The 12,760-nt window shown below is 31.8% G+C and overlaps 2 protein-coding genes and 1 long non-coding RNA gene across 4 annotated transcripts in view; 1 reads left to right on the top strand and 2 right to left on the bottom strand.

Moving 5' to 3' along the window:
• Positions 1 to 3,329, bottom strand: part of LOC119607189 — an 89,719-nt gene extending 86,390 nt beyond the window's left edge. For both annotated transcript variants that reach the window (XR_005231714.1, XR_005231715.1), the window contains exon 1: positions 2,618 to 3,329. This is a non-coding gene — a long non-coding RNA (uncharacterized LOC119607189). The remainder of the gene's footprint in view (positions 1 to 2,617) is intronic.
• A 2,241-nt stretch (positions 3,330 to 5,570) lies between these two features.
• Positions 5,571 to 6,494, bottom strand: LOC119607186 (lectin subunit alpha-like). Its single transcript, XM_037960996.1, has 3 exons — positions 6,349 to 6,494; positions 6,161 to 6,272; positions 5,571 to 6,100 (listed from the first exon to the last, which is right to left on the bottom strand). Exons 1-3 carry the CDS (start codon positions 6,472 to 6,474, stop codon positions 5,622 to 5,624), a joined length of 717 nt encoding a protein of 238 aa, XP_037816924.1. The 5' UTR covers positions 6,475 to 6,494; the 3' UTR covers positions 5,571 to 5,621.
• A 5,108-nt stretch (positions 6,495 to 11,602) lies between these two features.
• Positions 11,603 to 12,524, top strand: LOC119607187 (lectin subunit alpha-like). The gene is made up of 3 exons (XM_037960997.1): positions 11,603 to 11,784; positions 11,842 to 11,953; positions 12,017 to 12,524. The coding sequence occupies exons 1-3, from the start codon at positions 11,656 to 11,658 to the stop codon at positions 12,058 to 12,060; spliced, it is 285 nt and encodes a 94-aa protein (XP_037816925.1). The 5' UTR covers positions 11,603 to 11,655; the 3' UTR covers positions 12,061 to 12,524.
• The last annotated feature ends 236 nt before the right edge of the window (positions 12,525 to 12,760 follow it).

The following is a 12,760-nucleotide window of genomic DNA, read 5'->3' as shown; positions in this document are numbered from 1 at the left end:
TAGGGCCAAAAGTTATATATTGGTATAAATATTTCCCTATAAAAGATTAATCCAAACATATAAAGTATTTGCTTCCATTACAGAGGTGAAGAGTAACTCAAAAATTCTAGTTTTCAGAAGAACAGAAAGGAAAATTGCATAATTTTGAACTTAAGCTTAGTTAGTACTTTCTGGATATAGGCTATCGATATACAAGACCGTTGTTACTGACAGAATAGGACCTTGGATCCCAAAGATATTTAGGGTCTTTAAAAAAATTGTTTTCAATAAAATTACGGACAGACAGACAGATGAACACAGACGGATATCGCTAAATCCAGTTCGCTATCTAAAAGGATTCACAATAATATATATTGTGCAAATTATATATATTAACAATATGGACCGGTTAAAGACAATTATGGACCGGTTCTCCAAAAATTTGTCAGTTGAAGTAAAGTGATTAAACAATGTATTTGTGTTGAGTTTTATCACAGTATTAATTCTAATTATCAACTTCTTGATAGCATAACTTAAAAGAAAAATTGCATAATTTTGAACTTATGCTTACTTAGTACTTTTTGAATATAGGCTAACGATATACAAAATCGTTTTTCTTGACAGCATATGACCTTAGATCCCAAAGTTATCTAGGGTTTTCAAAAAATTGTTTTTAACAAAGTTGAGGACAAAAAGACAGACAGACGGACATCACTAAGTGAGCATCTAAAAGAATTCATAACAATTTATATTGTGCAAATTATATATATTAACAATATGGACCGGTTAAAGACAATTATGGACCGGTTCTCCAAGAACTTGACAGTTGGAATAAAGTGATTAAACAACGTATTTGTATTGAGTTTTATCACAGTATTAATTATATTTCTTAACTTCTTGATTGCATAATTGATATAGTTAATAAAAATTTGGAACCCAAAAATATCTAGGGTCTTCAAAAATGTTGTTTTTAACAAACATACGGACAGTCAAACGAAATCATGAACATGCATATGGATATCGCTAAATTGATTGGCACTATCTATAAGGATTCAAAATATATCAACATTTCATTTTGAAGATAGAACAATATGGATCAGCTATGGTCAATTATGGATCGATGCTACTGGACTTTAACTGCGAAAATAAAGTTATTAAACAAATAATTAGTACTGGGGCACCATAACAGATGATGACAGATATATCACTAAACTGATTACATTACCTATAAGGATTCAAAATATATAAAAATTTAATATTGAAAAGAGAACAATATGGATCAGCTATGGTCAATTATGGACCGATTCTACTGGAATTTGATTGATAAAGTAAGGTTATTAAACGAAGAATTAGTGTTGGATGCATAGACAGACAGACAGGCAGATATTACTAAATTGATTGCACTTTCTATAAGGACTTAAAATATATAATAATTTTATTGTGAAAATAATGTACCGGATTTGGTCAATTATGGACCGATTCTAATGGAATTTGCCTTATAAAATAAGCTTATCAAACAAGTGTTTAGTGTTTATGCACCATAACATCATCAAAGAGCAAATGTTTGTTCCTTTCTTAACCGGATAGGACGTGCCCAAACTATTCTGTTCTGAATAGAAATATTTGAGCAAATTGTCCCGTCCGTCTGTCCGTCCGTCCGTTCTACTATCAAAAACAACATCAGTGTCTTAATTCTTCTAACTTTTGAACATATTTTGGAACCAAACACCAAAAACTTTCCTGGTTCTTGAAATTTCATAAAAAGTTAAGTTAACCTCTTTAGCATCTAGAGCAAAAAACTTTAATATTTTCTTAAAGATCACAAAGTTTTATTATTTAAACCGATTAAATATGTAGTTATTAAACAATTGTAATCTTAAGTAAACTTTATTACCAAACACCGGTTAAAACTGAACCGGTTTACAACATTAAGCAATCAATAAACACTTTTTAAAATTTTGTAATTAACATTTAAATGAGAACAAACAAAAGGTTCAATATTGTAAAAAAACTAGTTTAAAAGCAATAAATTACTTTAAACGATCTTAAAAAGAGAGTCTCAGTCGTCTTAAGGTTGAGCACTGCGTCAGAGACTGAGGTACTATTTATGCTGCTCTATCATTTGTTTTGTAGCTTGATCAACAATTTAAGAAAGTGAAGATGTAGGGAATAGACAAACAATAATAACAACAATAAACATTTGAAACTGAAGAAGCAGCAGTATTAGCAACAATATAAAGAGTAGCTTTTTAGCAGAGAGATCTTTTAAGAGAAGTGAGAAGGGGGGATCAGCAGAAATAAAAATGAAAAGGTCAGAAATCAGTTTCAATGTTATTATGTATTATTATTGTTACAACAACATTATTATTATATATAATAAAATTGATGAGAAATCTTTCAAAAAATGAAATTGAAAGTTTTGTTAGTTTTAGAAGATTAATGAGATTTTTTGGCAAAATTTAACAGCTTTAAATAAATAACACTTAAAAATTGTTAAAATTTTAATATTTACTTAATTAATCAACAAATTTCACTTTTGATATTTTGGAAATATTTTTTTATTATTTTTTTAATTTTTAATAAAAAATTTTATTTTTATTTTATTATTTTTTTTAAAATTTTTAAGATTTACACTTACAATATGTTTGATAATTTTGGTTAAATAACTTTTTATAATATTTTGTTATAAACACAATTTTTTTTTTATTTTGTTACACGAACTGATGATGTTTGGTTATAATAATTACAAAATTTCAGATGCAGGAACCAACACAAAAAAAAATTGTTAAACACAGAAACGAATCAAGCAAAAGAAACGTAAGAAAAAAACAACAAAAAACACGATTTTTTTCTGTTAACAACGAATTGCTTGACACAGGACAGAGGCAAACGAGTAATGGAAAAGTGGTCGTGGTAAAGGGAAGCAAAAAGTAGGGAAAAAAATAACGAGGAAATCACGAATTTTTGTTTAACTTTAAGCTTTAAAAGACACGACACACAGAAAACAACACTTTTTTTTTTTGGGGATTTCTTATAAATTTTTGCAAATTTTTTTTAATAATTTTTTTTTTGTTTTAAACGCTTTTAAAAAACTACAACGTTAACGTTTTCGTTAAGCTTACGCTCGTTACATTAATTTAATAACAAACAAGAAAAAAAATATTGTAAAATTTAAAACCGTCCGTATTATAATCAAGAAAAACTCTTTTAAGTGGTAACACACACATACACATATACACACGAAGAAGAAGAAACGTTACAGGGTTAACGAAAAAAATTGACAAGCGTCGCTTTTTTAAAAACGTACCGTTTAGCTATACGCTCCAACTATAACTGAAGTTTTCAAATTGGATTTCATTTGGTTGGTGTCAGTCAGACAGTCACAACAGAAAATAATAATAACACAGAGCTCTACTCTGTGTAATACACACTCACTACAACAATAAAAACAAGCATATAGAAGAAGAAGTAAAAAAAAAGTACCCAGTCATATACATACACACAGAAAATACCCCAAAATACAACAACATCATCATTAACACACTCCACAAATAATCGTGTTTTGCTGCTGCTGCTTTAAGATGATAATGATGTTGTTGTACTTTTTTTAATAAAGTATACAACAAACTAGTAAAACGACGAGTACAAGTAAATTTAACGAAAATATTTAATGCTCCCCAATTCAAAGAGATATTTCACACTCTCTTAATATTACAACCACAAATCAACAATAAAGAAAATCTCATTACAAAACAGTAAACAAAACAATTATAAAGAAATTATCTCTCTACAAAACAAAACATCTAACTATCACTCTTACATCAATAAAACTTAAATAAAAACCAACTTTCTAACAAAATTTCCCTTTTTCTTATTTATCACAACAAAACATCAAAACAGCAAACTAAATCATCATTAGCCTACTATCACAATGATAACAAACATAGCACAACAAACTCTTCCCTCTCTCTCTCTCTTAAACACTTTCAACTCTCTTAATCATCAAACAACCGGAATATACTTATAACTATATTTACCCAACCAGTCAAAAAATACCCCACAAAAACAAAAATATCCAAAAAGAAAACAAAACAACTGTTGTTTACTTCCGCTTTGTCTTTATGCAAAAAAATTCAATACAAAAACTTTTTTTTATTTCCCGTTTTCTCTTTAATATTGTACAGAGAGCACAACCAACTTTGCTATAAAAACTTAACGAAACTTAAGAGCATAAAGTTGTTATAAACTAGTAAGAGTAATTTCTTCATAATTATGTTTATTTATGAAGAGTTTTCTTTATTTGCATATTTTGTCATTTAAATTCCACACAAACTGCAAATGCAACAAGCAATTGTTATATTGCCCTACATTAAGTGTTAATTAAATTTCTAGTAATATTAATGAGAAATGTTTTTTGATATTCAAAGTTGACATATTACAATTTAGCATTAAACATTATTATTTACAGAAACGAACTACAACTGAACTGGACTTGAACTGAACTTAACTAGAAGTGAAGAAGAACTGAACTAGAACTGAACTAGAACTGAACTAGAACTGAACTAGAACTGAACTAGAACTGAACTAGAACTGAACTAGAACTGAACTAGTACTGAACTAAAACTGAACTAGAACTGAACTAGAACTGAACTAGAACTAGAACTAGAACTGAACTAGAACTGAACTAGAACTGAACTAGAACTGAACTAGAACTGAACTAGAACTGAACTAGAACTGAACTAGAACTGAACTAGAACTGAACTAGAACTGAACTAGAACTGAACTAGAACTGAACTAGAACTGAACTAGAACTGAACTAGAACTGAACTAGAACTGAACTAGAACTGAACTAAAACTGAACTAGAACTGAAATAGAACTGAACTAGAACTGAACTAGAACTGAACTAGAACTGAACTAGAACTAAACTAGAACTGAACTAGAACTGAACTAGAACTGAACTAGAACTGAACTAGAACTGAACTAGAAATAAACTAGAAATGAACTAGAACTGAACTAGAACTGAGCTAAAACTGAGCTAGAACTGAACTAGAACAGAACTAGAACTGAACTAGAACTGAACTAGAACTGAACTAGAACTGACCTAGAACTGAACTAGAACTCAACTAGAACTCAACTAGAACTCAACTAGAACTGAACTAGAACTGAACTAGAACTGAACTAGAACTGAACTAGAACTGAACTAGAACTGAACTAGAACTGAACTAGAACTGAACTAGAACTGAACTAGAACTGAACTAGAACTGAACTAGAACTGAACTAGAACTGAACTAGAACTGAACTAGAACTGAACTAGAACTGAACTAGAACTGAACTAGAACTGAACTAGAACTGAACTAGAACTGAACTAGAACTGAACTAGAACTGAACTAGAACTGAACTAGAACTGAACTAGAACTGAACTAGAACTGAACTAGAACTGAACTAGAACTGAACTAGAACTGAACTAGAACTGAACTAGAACTGAACTAGAACTGAACTAAAACTGAACTAGAACTGAACTAGATGTGAACTAGAACTAAACTAGAACTGAACTAAAAAAAATATTTATTAATTAGATAAATATTGAAAATTTTATATTTTTTAGCCGTATTCTATTTTCAAATTTTCACAACATATACTTTTAATTCACGTTTTCTTTAATGCCTCGTAACTTGGCAATAAAATGTTCTATTTGAAAAAAGCTTCTAACGATGTTTATTTGCGTTTTTCTTATAGCCTTTCTAACCAGATCCCTCCAAGCAGTAGTATAATTTCCCAACTTATTTAAATTCTTTGGCAATAATGAATACTGCGATAGTTCATCTATTTTATTGTGGTCTTTAAAGTTGATATGTTGTTTTATTGTCGGGGAATTTGAATATTCAGACCTTTCGCATATGTAACCAAGTTTAAGGTCATAACATGTGTCAGATCTCCAGCTGTAGGGCACTTCAGAGTTTTTAGTTATATAGACGCATAAGGGCTCCGTTAGACTTTTATTAGGTTGATTTTCATCCCACTGGGCATAGGAAAATTCTTGTTTCAACGACTGCCAATAAAAGGGACTATTATTCTCATCTACAGAAGCTTTGCCACCGATCCAAAAATTTGTAAATTGAACTAAAACAATTCAAATTAGCAAAAGCGGCCTTTTATTTTAAGTTTTCATTGAAAACTTACCCTGATTACTTTCAAATATTTTGTGCAAAAGTTTACTCTTTTCCTCGGTATTAAGATTTATAAGTTGCCCATTTTGGTGGGAACAAGTCAGCCAAGCCTGATACCAGTTATACTTTAATTTTTACAATATAAATAGGATCAGATTTAGTTATTTTAAATATTTATTGTTCTTTTTCAAATAAATTCACCTCTTCACTTGGTTCCAATATATATAGCTCTCCATTGTCGGCTTTAAATTCAATTGCTTTTGCTAATATTGATTGTGCAAAAACTAAAAATAAAATCACTTTCCAAGTCTCTTTAGAGATGTTCATTGTTGAATATTTAACGGTGAACTGTTGACACCGAATGTTTAATTAAATTTATATAGTGCATTTTAAACGAATTTTTTTATTGTTACCTATTAATTTAAATATTACTTTGTTCATTTCTAGGTACTGTTCTTAGAAGTTCAAAGAATGATAATAGATTCTAAGAATCGAAAATCTGAAAGGTAATTTTTACTTTGAAATAGTTCAGTTCTAGTTCAGTTCTAGTAAGTTCTAGTTCAGTTCTAGTTCAGTTCTAGTTTAATTCTAGTTCAGTTCTAGTTCAGTTCTAGTTTAATTCTAGTTCAGTTCTAGTTCAGTTCTAGTTCAGTTCTAGTTCAGTTCTAGTTAAGTTCTAGTTCAGTTCTAGTTCAGTTCTAGTTTAATTCTAGTTCAGTTCTAGTAGTTCAGTTCTAGTTCATATAGTTCAGTTCTAGTTCAGTTCTAGTTCAGTTCTAGTTCAGTTCTAGTTCAGTTCTAGTTCAGTTCTAGTTCAGTTCTAGTTCAGTTCTAGTTCAGTTTCTAGTTCAGTTCTAGTTCAGTTCTAGTTCAGTTCTAGTTCAGTCTAGTTCAGTTCTAGTTCAGTTCTAGTTCAGTTCTAGTTCAGTTCTAGTTCAGTTCTAGTTCAGTTTCTAGTTCAGTTCTAGTTCAGTTCTAGTTCAGTTCTAGTTCAGTTCTAGTTCAAGTCTAGTTCAGTTCCATTGTTCAGTTCTAGTTCAGTTTCTAGTTCAGTTCTAAGTTCAGTTCTAGTTCAGTTCTAGTTCAGTTCTAGTTCAGTTCTAGTTCAGTCTAGTTCAGTTCTAGTTCAGTTCTAGTTCAGTCTAGTTTCATTCTAGTTCATTCTAGTTCAGTTCTAGTTCAGTTCTTCAGTTCAGTTCTTAGTTCAGTTCTAGTTCAGTTCTAGTTCAGTTCTAGTTCAGTTCTAGTTCAGTTCTAGTTCGTTCTAGTTCAGTTCTAGTTCAGTTTCTAGTTCAGTTCTAGTTCGTTCTAGTTCAGTTCTAGTTCAGCTTCAGTTCTAGTTCAGTTCTAGTTCAGTTCTAGTTCAGTTCTAGTTCATTCTAGTTCAGTTCCTAGTTCAGTTCTAGTCAGTTCTAGTTCAGTTCTAGTTATTCTAGTTCAGTTCTAGTTCAGTTCTAGTTCATTTCTAGTTCAGTTCTAGTTCAGTTCTAGTTCAGTTCTAGTTCAGTTCTAGTTCAGTTCTAGTTCAGTTTCTAGTTCAGTTCTAGTTCAGTTCTAGTTCAGTTCTAGTTCAGTTCTAGTTCAGTTCTAGTTCAGTTCTAGTTCAGTTCTAGTTCAGTTCTAGTTCAGTTCTAGTTCAGTTCTAGTTCAGTTCTAGTTCAGTTCTAGTTCAGTTCTAGTTCAGTTCTAGTTCAGTTCTAGTTCAGTTCTAGTTCAGTTTAGTTCAGTTCTAGTTCAGTTCTAGTTCAGTTCTAGTTCAGTTCTAGTTCAGTTCTAGTTCAGTTCTAGTTCAGTTCTAGTTCAGTTCTAGTTCAGTTCTAGTTAGTTCTAGTTCAGTTCTAGTTCAGTTCTAGTTCTAGTTCAGTTCTAGTTCAGTTCTAGTTCTAGTTCAGTTCTAGTTCAGTTCTAGTTCTAGTTCAGTTCTAGTTCAGTTCTAGTTCAGTTCTAGTTCAGTTCTAGTTCAGTTCTAGTTCAGTTCTAGTTCAGTTCTAGTTCAGTTCTAGTTCAGTTCTAGTTCAGTTCTAGTTCAGTTCTAGTTCAGTCTAGTTCAGTTCTAGTTCAGTTCTAGTTCAGTTCTAGTTCAGTTCTAGTTCAGTTCTAGTTCAGTTCTAGTTCAGTTCTAGTTCAGTTCTAGTTCAGTTCTAGTTCTAGTTCAGTTCTAGTTCTAGTTCAGTTCTAGTTCAGTTCTAGTTCAGTTCTAGTTCAGTTCTAGTTCAGTTCTAGTTCAGTTCTAGTTCAGTTCTAGTTCAGTTCTAGTTCAGTTCTAGTTCAGTTCTAGTTCAGTTCTAGTTCAGTTCTAGTTCAGTTCTAGTTCAGTTCTAGTTCAGTTCTAGTTCAGTTCTAGTTCAGTTCTAGTTCAGTTCTAGTTCAGTTCTAGTTCAGTTCTAGTTCAGTTCTAGTTCAGTTCTAGTTCAGTTCTAGTTCAGTTCTAGTTCAGTTCTACTTCAGTTCTAGTTCAGTTCTAGTTCAGTTTAGTTCAGTTCTAGTTCAGTTCTAGTTCAGTTCTAGTAGTTCAGTTCTAGTTCAGTTCTAGTTCAGTTCTAGTTCAGTTTCTAGTTCTAGTTTCTAGTTCAGTTCTAGTTCAGTTCTAGTTCAGTTCTAGTTCAGTTCTAGTTCAGTTCTAGTTCAGTTCTAGTTCAGTTCTAGTTCAGTTCTAGTTCAGTTCTAGTTCAGTTCTAGTTCAGGTTCTAGTTCAGTTCTAGTTCAGTTCTAGTTCAGTTCTAGTTCAGTTCTAGTTCAGTTCTAGTTCAGTTCTAGTTCAGTTCTAGTTCAGTTCTAGTTCAGTTCTAGTTCAGTTCTAGTTCAGTTCTAGTTCAGTTCTAGTTCAGTTCTAGTTCAGTTCTAGTTCAGTTCTAGTTCAGTTCTAGTTCAGTTCTAGTTCAGTTCTAGTGCAGTTCTAGTTCAGTTCTAGTTCAGTTCTAGTTCAGTTCTAGTTCAGTTCTAGTTCAGTTCTAGTTCAGTTCTAGTTCAGTTCTAGTTCAGTTCTAGTTCAGTTCTAGTTCAGTTTCTAGTTCAGTTCTAGTTCAGTTCTAGTTCAGTTCTAGTTCAGTTCTAGTTCAGTTCTAGTTCAGTTCTAGTTCAGTTCTAGTTCAGTTCTAGTTCAGTTCTAGTTTAGTTCTAGTTCAGTTCTAGTTCAGTTCTAGTTCAGTTCTAGTTCAGTTCTAGTTCAGTTCTAGTTCAGTTCTAGTTCAGTTCTAGTTCAGTTCTAGTTCAGTTCTAGTTCAGTTCTAGTTCAGTTCTAGTTCAGTTCTAGTTCAGTTCTAGTTCAGTTCTAGTTCAGTTCTAGTTCAGTTCTAGTTCAGTTCTAGTTCAGTTCTAGTCAGTTCTAGTTCAGTTCTAGTTCAGTTCTAGTTCAGTTCTAGTTCAGTTCTAGTTCAGTTCTAGTTCAGTTCTAGTTCAGTTCTAGTTCAGTTCTAGTTCAGTTCTAGTTCAGTTCTAGTTCAGTTCTAGTTCAGTTCTAGTTCAGTTCTAGTTCAGTTCTAGTTCAGTTCTAGTTCAGTTCTAGTTCAGTTCTAGTTCAGTTCTAGTTCAGTTCTAGTTCAGTTCTAGTTCAGTTCTAGTTCAGTTCTAGTTCAGTTCTAGTTCAGTTCTAGTTCAGTTCTAGTTCAGTTCTAGTTCAGTTCTAGTTCAGTTCTAGTTCAGTTCTAGTTCAGTTCTAGTTCAGTTCTAGTTCAGTTCTAGTTCAGTTCTAGTTCAGTTCTAGTTCAGTTCTAGTTCAGTTCTAGTTAGTTCTAGTTCAGTTCTAGTTCAGTTCTAGTTCTAGTTCAGTTCTAGTTCAGTTCTAGTTCTAGTTCTAGTTCAGTTCTAGTTCTAGTTCAGTTCTAGTTCAGTTCTAGTTCAGTTCTAGTTCAGTTCTAGTTCAGTTCTAGTTCAGTTCTAGTTCAGTTCTAGTTCAGTTCTAGTTCAGTTCTAGTTCAGTTCTAGTTCAGTTCTAGTTCAGTTCTAGTTCAGTTCTAGTTCAGTTCTAGTTCAGTTCTAGTTCAGTTCTAGTTCAGTTCTAGTTCAGTTCTAGTTCAGTTCTAGTTCAGTTCTAGTTCAGTTCTAGTTCAGTTCTAGTTCAGTTCTAGTTCAGTTCTAGTTCAGTTCTAGTTCAGTTCTAGTTCAGTTCTAGTTCAGTTCTAGTTCAGTTCTAGTTCTAGTTCAGTTCTAGTTCTAGTTCAGTTCTAGTTCAGTTCTAGTTCAGTTCTAGTTCAGTTCTAGTTCAGTTCTAGTTCAGTTCTAGTTCAGTTCTAGTTCAGTTCTAGTTCAGTTCTAGTTCAGTTCTAGTTCAGTTCTAGTTCAGTTCTAGTTCAGTTCTAGTTCAGTTCTAGTTCAGTTCTAGTTCAGTTCTAGTTCAGTTCTAGTTCAGTTCTAGTTCAGTTCTAGTTCAGTTCTAGTTCAGTTCTAGTTCAGTTCTAGTTCAGTTCTAGTTCAGTTCTAGTTCAGTTCTAGTTCAGTTCTAGTTCAGTTCTAGTTCAGTTCTAGTTCAGTTCTAGTTCAGTTCTAGTTCAGTTTTAGTTCAGTTCTAGTTCAGTTCTAGTTCAGTTCTAGTTCTAGTTCAGTTCTAGTTCTAGTTCAGTTCTAGTTTCTAGTTCTAGTTCTAGTTCTAGTTCAGTTCTAGTTCAGTTCTAGTTCAGTTCTAGTTCAATTCTAGTTCAGTTCTAGTTCAGTTCTAGTTCAGTTCTAGTTCAGTTCTAGTTCAGTTCTAGTTTAGTTCTAGTTCAGTTCTTGGTTCAGGTTCTAGTTCAGTTCTAGTTCAGTTCTAGTTCAGTTCTAGTTCAGTTCTAGTTCAGTTCTAGTCAGTTCTAGTTCAGTTCTAGTTCAGTTCTAGTTCAGTTTCTAGTTCAGTTCTAGTTCAGTTCTAGTTCAGTTCTAGTTCGTTCTAGTTCAGTTCTAGTTCAGTTCTAGTTCAGTTCTAGTTCAGTTCTAGTTCAGTTCTAGTTCAGTTCTAGTTCTAGTTCAGTTCTAGTTCAGTTCTAGTTCTAGTTCAGTTCTAGTTTCAGTTCTAGTTCAGTTCTAGTTCAGTTCTAGTTCAGTTCTATTTCAGTTCTAGTTCAGTTCTAGTTCAGTTCTAGTTCAGTTCTAGTTCAGTTCTAGTTCAGTTTCTTAGTTCAGTTCTAGTTCAGTTCTAGTTCAGTTCTAGTTCAGTTCTAGTTCAGTTCTAGTTCAGTTTTAGTTCAGTTCTAGTTCAGTTCTAGTGCAGTTCTAGTTCAGTTCTAGTTCAGTTCTAGTTCAGTTCTAGTTCAGTTCTAGTTCAGACTCTAGTTCAGTCCTAGTTCAGTCCTAATTCAGTGTAGTTCAGTTCTACCTATATTTGTGTAGCGTACTTGACGCTTTGAACCCCAACTGATCATATTCCACCCACTAGCTCTCACAAAATTCAATTTAAACAATTATTGACGTACAAATTATCAAATAAATTAAATTAAACTGTTGACAATAGGAGATTACTATAAAAATATTATTCTCATATATAAATTGATAAAGTAAATGTGGAAATCTCACTAGTTTTCAACAGTATTTACAATAATGAAGAACATTAAGGTATGGATCAAATTGGCGGTATTACTTTTAATACAATTTGATTTAATAGCAATGGAACCTGTCTGGTACGAGGCTAGTGATGGTATAAAATATCTAATAGAGACCGAGGAAAAGGTAAGGGAAGTGAAGTTTTGAAGAAAATTCATATTTAATAGTTAATTTGTATTGAAGTTTAATTGGTATCAAGCCTGGAATGAATGTGCCCGTTATGATGCCGAATTGATAGCTATAGAGAGTGAGGAGCAGAATCGTATAATAATGAAATTGTTAAGGGGTCTGAATGGTAAGTGGTTCTGTTTTAGTATACTTTCCTCTAATAATTAGTTTTTCTGTTTATTTCTTTTAGATAAAAGCAAAAACTTATGGATTGGCGGGAAATGTGATTTATGATAAAATTTCCTTTCATTGGGCTAACAATGAGCAAGAATTCACCTTTTCCAATTGGGCATTCGAGGAGTTAGATAAATTGGCAACCAGTAAGCAATGCGTTTATATAATGAAACATCGAAAGAATATGCCTTGGAATATTGTTAATTGTGATGCTAAAGAATTTGGTTTTATATGTAAAGAAGTTATCACCAGTGGAGTAACTGAACAGACAGACAGTTTTAAGGAAAAAGTAATTCTAAGTGGTCAAATGTATAATGGTAGTATTTATGGTTTAATTGGTTAAATGATGCACAATAAATGTAGAAAAAATACTAACTAATTTTCACAAAAAAATTACATTTAGCTTAAAAGTATTTAAAATAAAAAAGAAATAAACATTTTCACTCCCCCTTTTAACCCTAGTCGTTTGACATAAAAACAGAATTCTTTTAAATAAATAATACATATTGTCTAAATCAAAAAAATGTGTTTGCACTAAACTATTTTTTCTGCTATTTCTCAAAACACAAAACAAAAAATTTCTCTACCACAACTTAGTAAATGACAAAAAAGCCTGGAAGCAAAAACAAAACTATATATGTACATATTTGCTGTTGGTGTATCCTTTTTTTCACCACTACTGCAACTACAACTAAAAGTATCAAATACTATTCCTCATTTTATTTTCCATAGAGTTTTTGCAACAAGACAAGAAACAGAA

The sequence above is a fragment of the Lucilia sericata genome, unplaced genomic scaffold (genome assembly GCF_015586225.1).
Source record: "Lucilia sericata isolate MDLA Ls3-8-SP2 unplaced genomic scaffold, ASM1558622v1 Contig000670F_arrow, whole genome shotgun sequence".
NCBI lineage: Eukaryota > Metazoa > Arthropoda > Insecta > Diptera > Calliphoridae > Lucilia > Lucilia sericata.
The sequence above is the reverse complement of the archived record's forward strand: the minus strand, read 5'-3'. Positions and strand labels throughout refer to the sequence as shown.

Excerpts from the sequence above, each read along its gene's own strand:
- LOC119607186 (XM_037960996.1), bottom strand. The coding sequence starts at position 6,474 with ATGAACATCTCTAAAGAGACTTGGAAAGTGATTTTATTTTTAGTTTTT. Across the intron at positions 6,273-6,348 it reads TATTGGAACCAAGTGAAGAG|TATAACTGGTATCAGGCTTG; the intron begins GTGAATTTATTT and ends TAAAAATTAAAG. Across the intron at positions 6,101-6,160 it reads AATATTTGAAAGTAATCAGG|TTCAATTTACAAATTTTTGG; the intron begins GTAAGTTTTCAA and ends GAATTGTTTTAG.
- LOC119607187 (XM_037960997.1), top strand. The coding sequence starts at position 11,656 with ATGAAGAACATTAAGGTATGGATCAAATTGGCGGTATTACTTTTAATA. Across the intron at positions 11,785-11,841 it reads TAATAGAGACCGAGGAAAAG|TTTAATTGGTATCAAGCCTG; the intron begins GTAAGGGAAGTG and ends TTTGTATTGAAG. Across the intron at positions 11,954-12,016 it reads ATTGTTAAGGGGTCTGAATG|ATAAAAGCAAAAACTTATGG; the intron begins GTAAGTGGTTCT and ends TATTTCTTTTAG.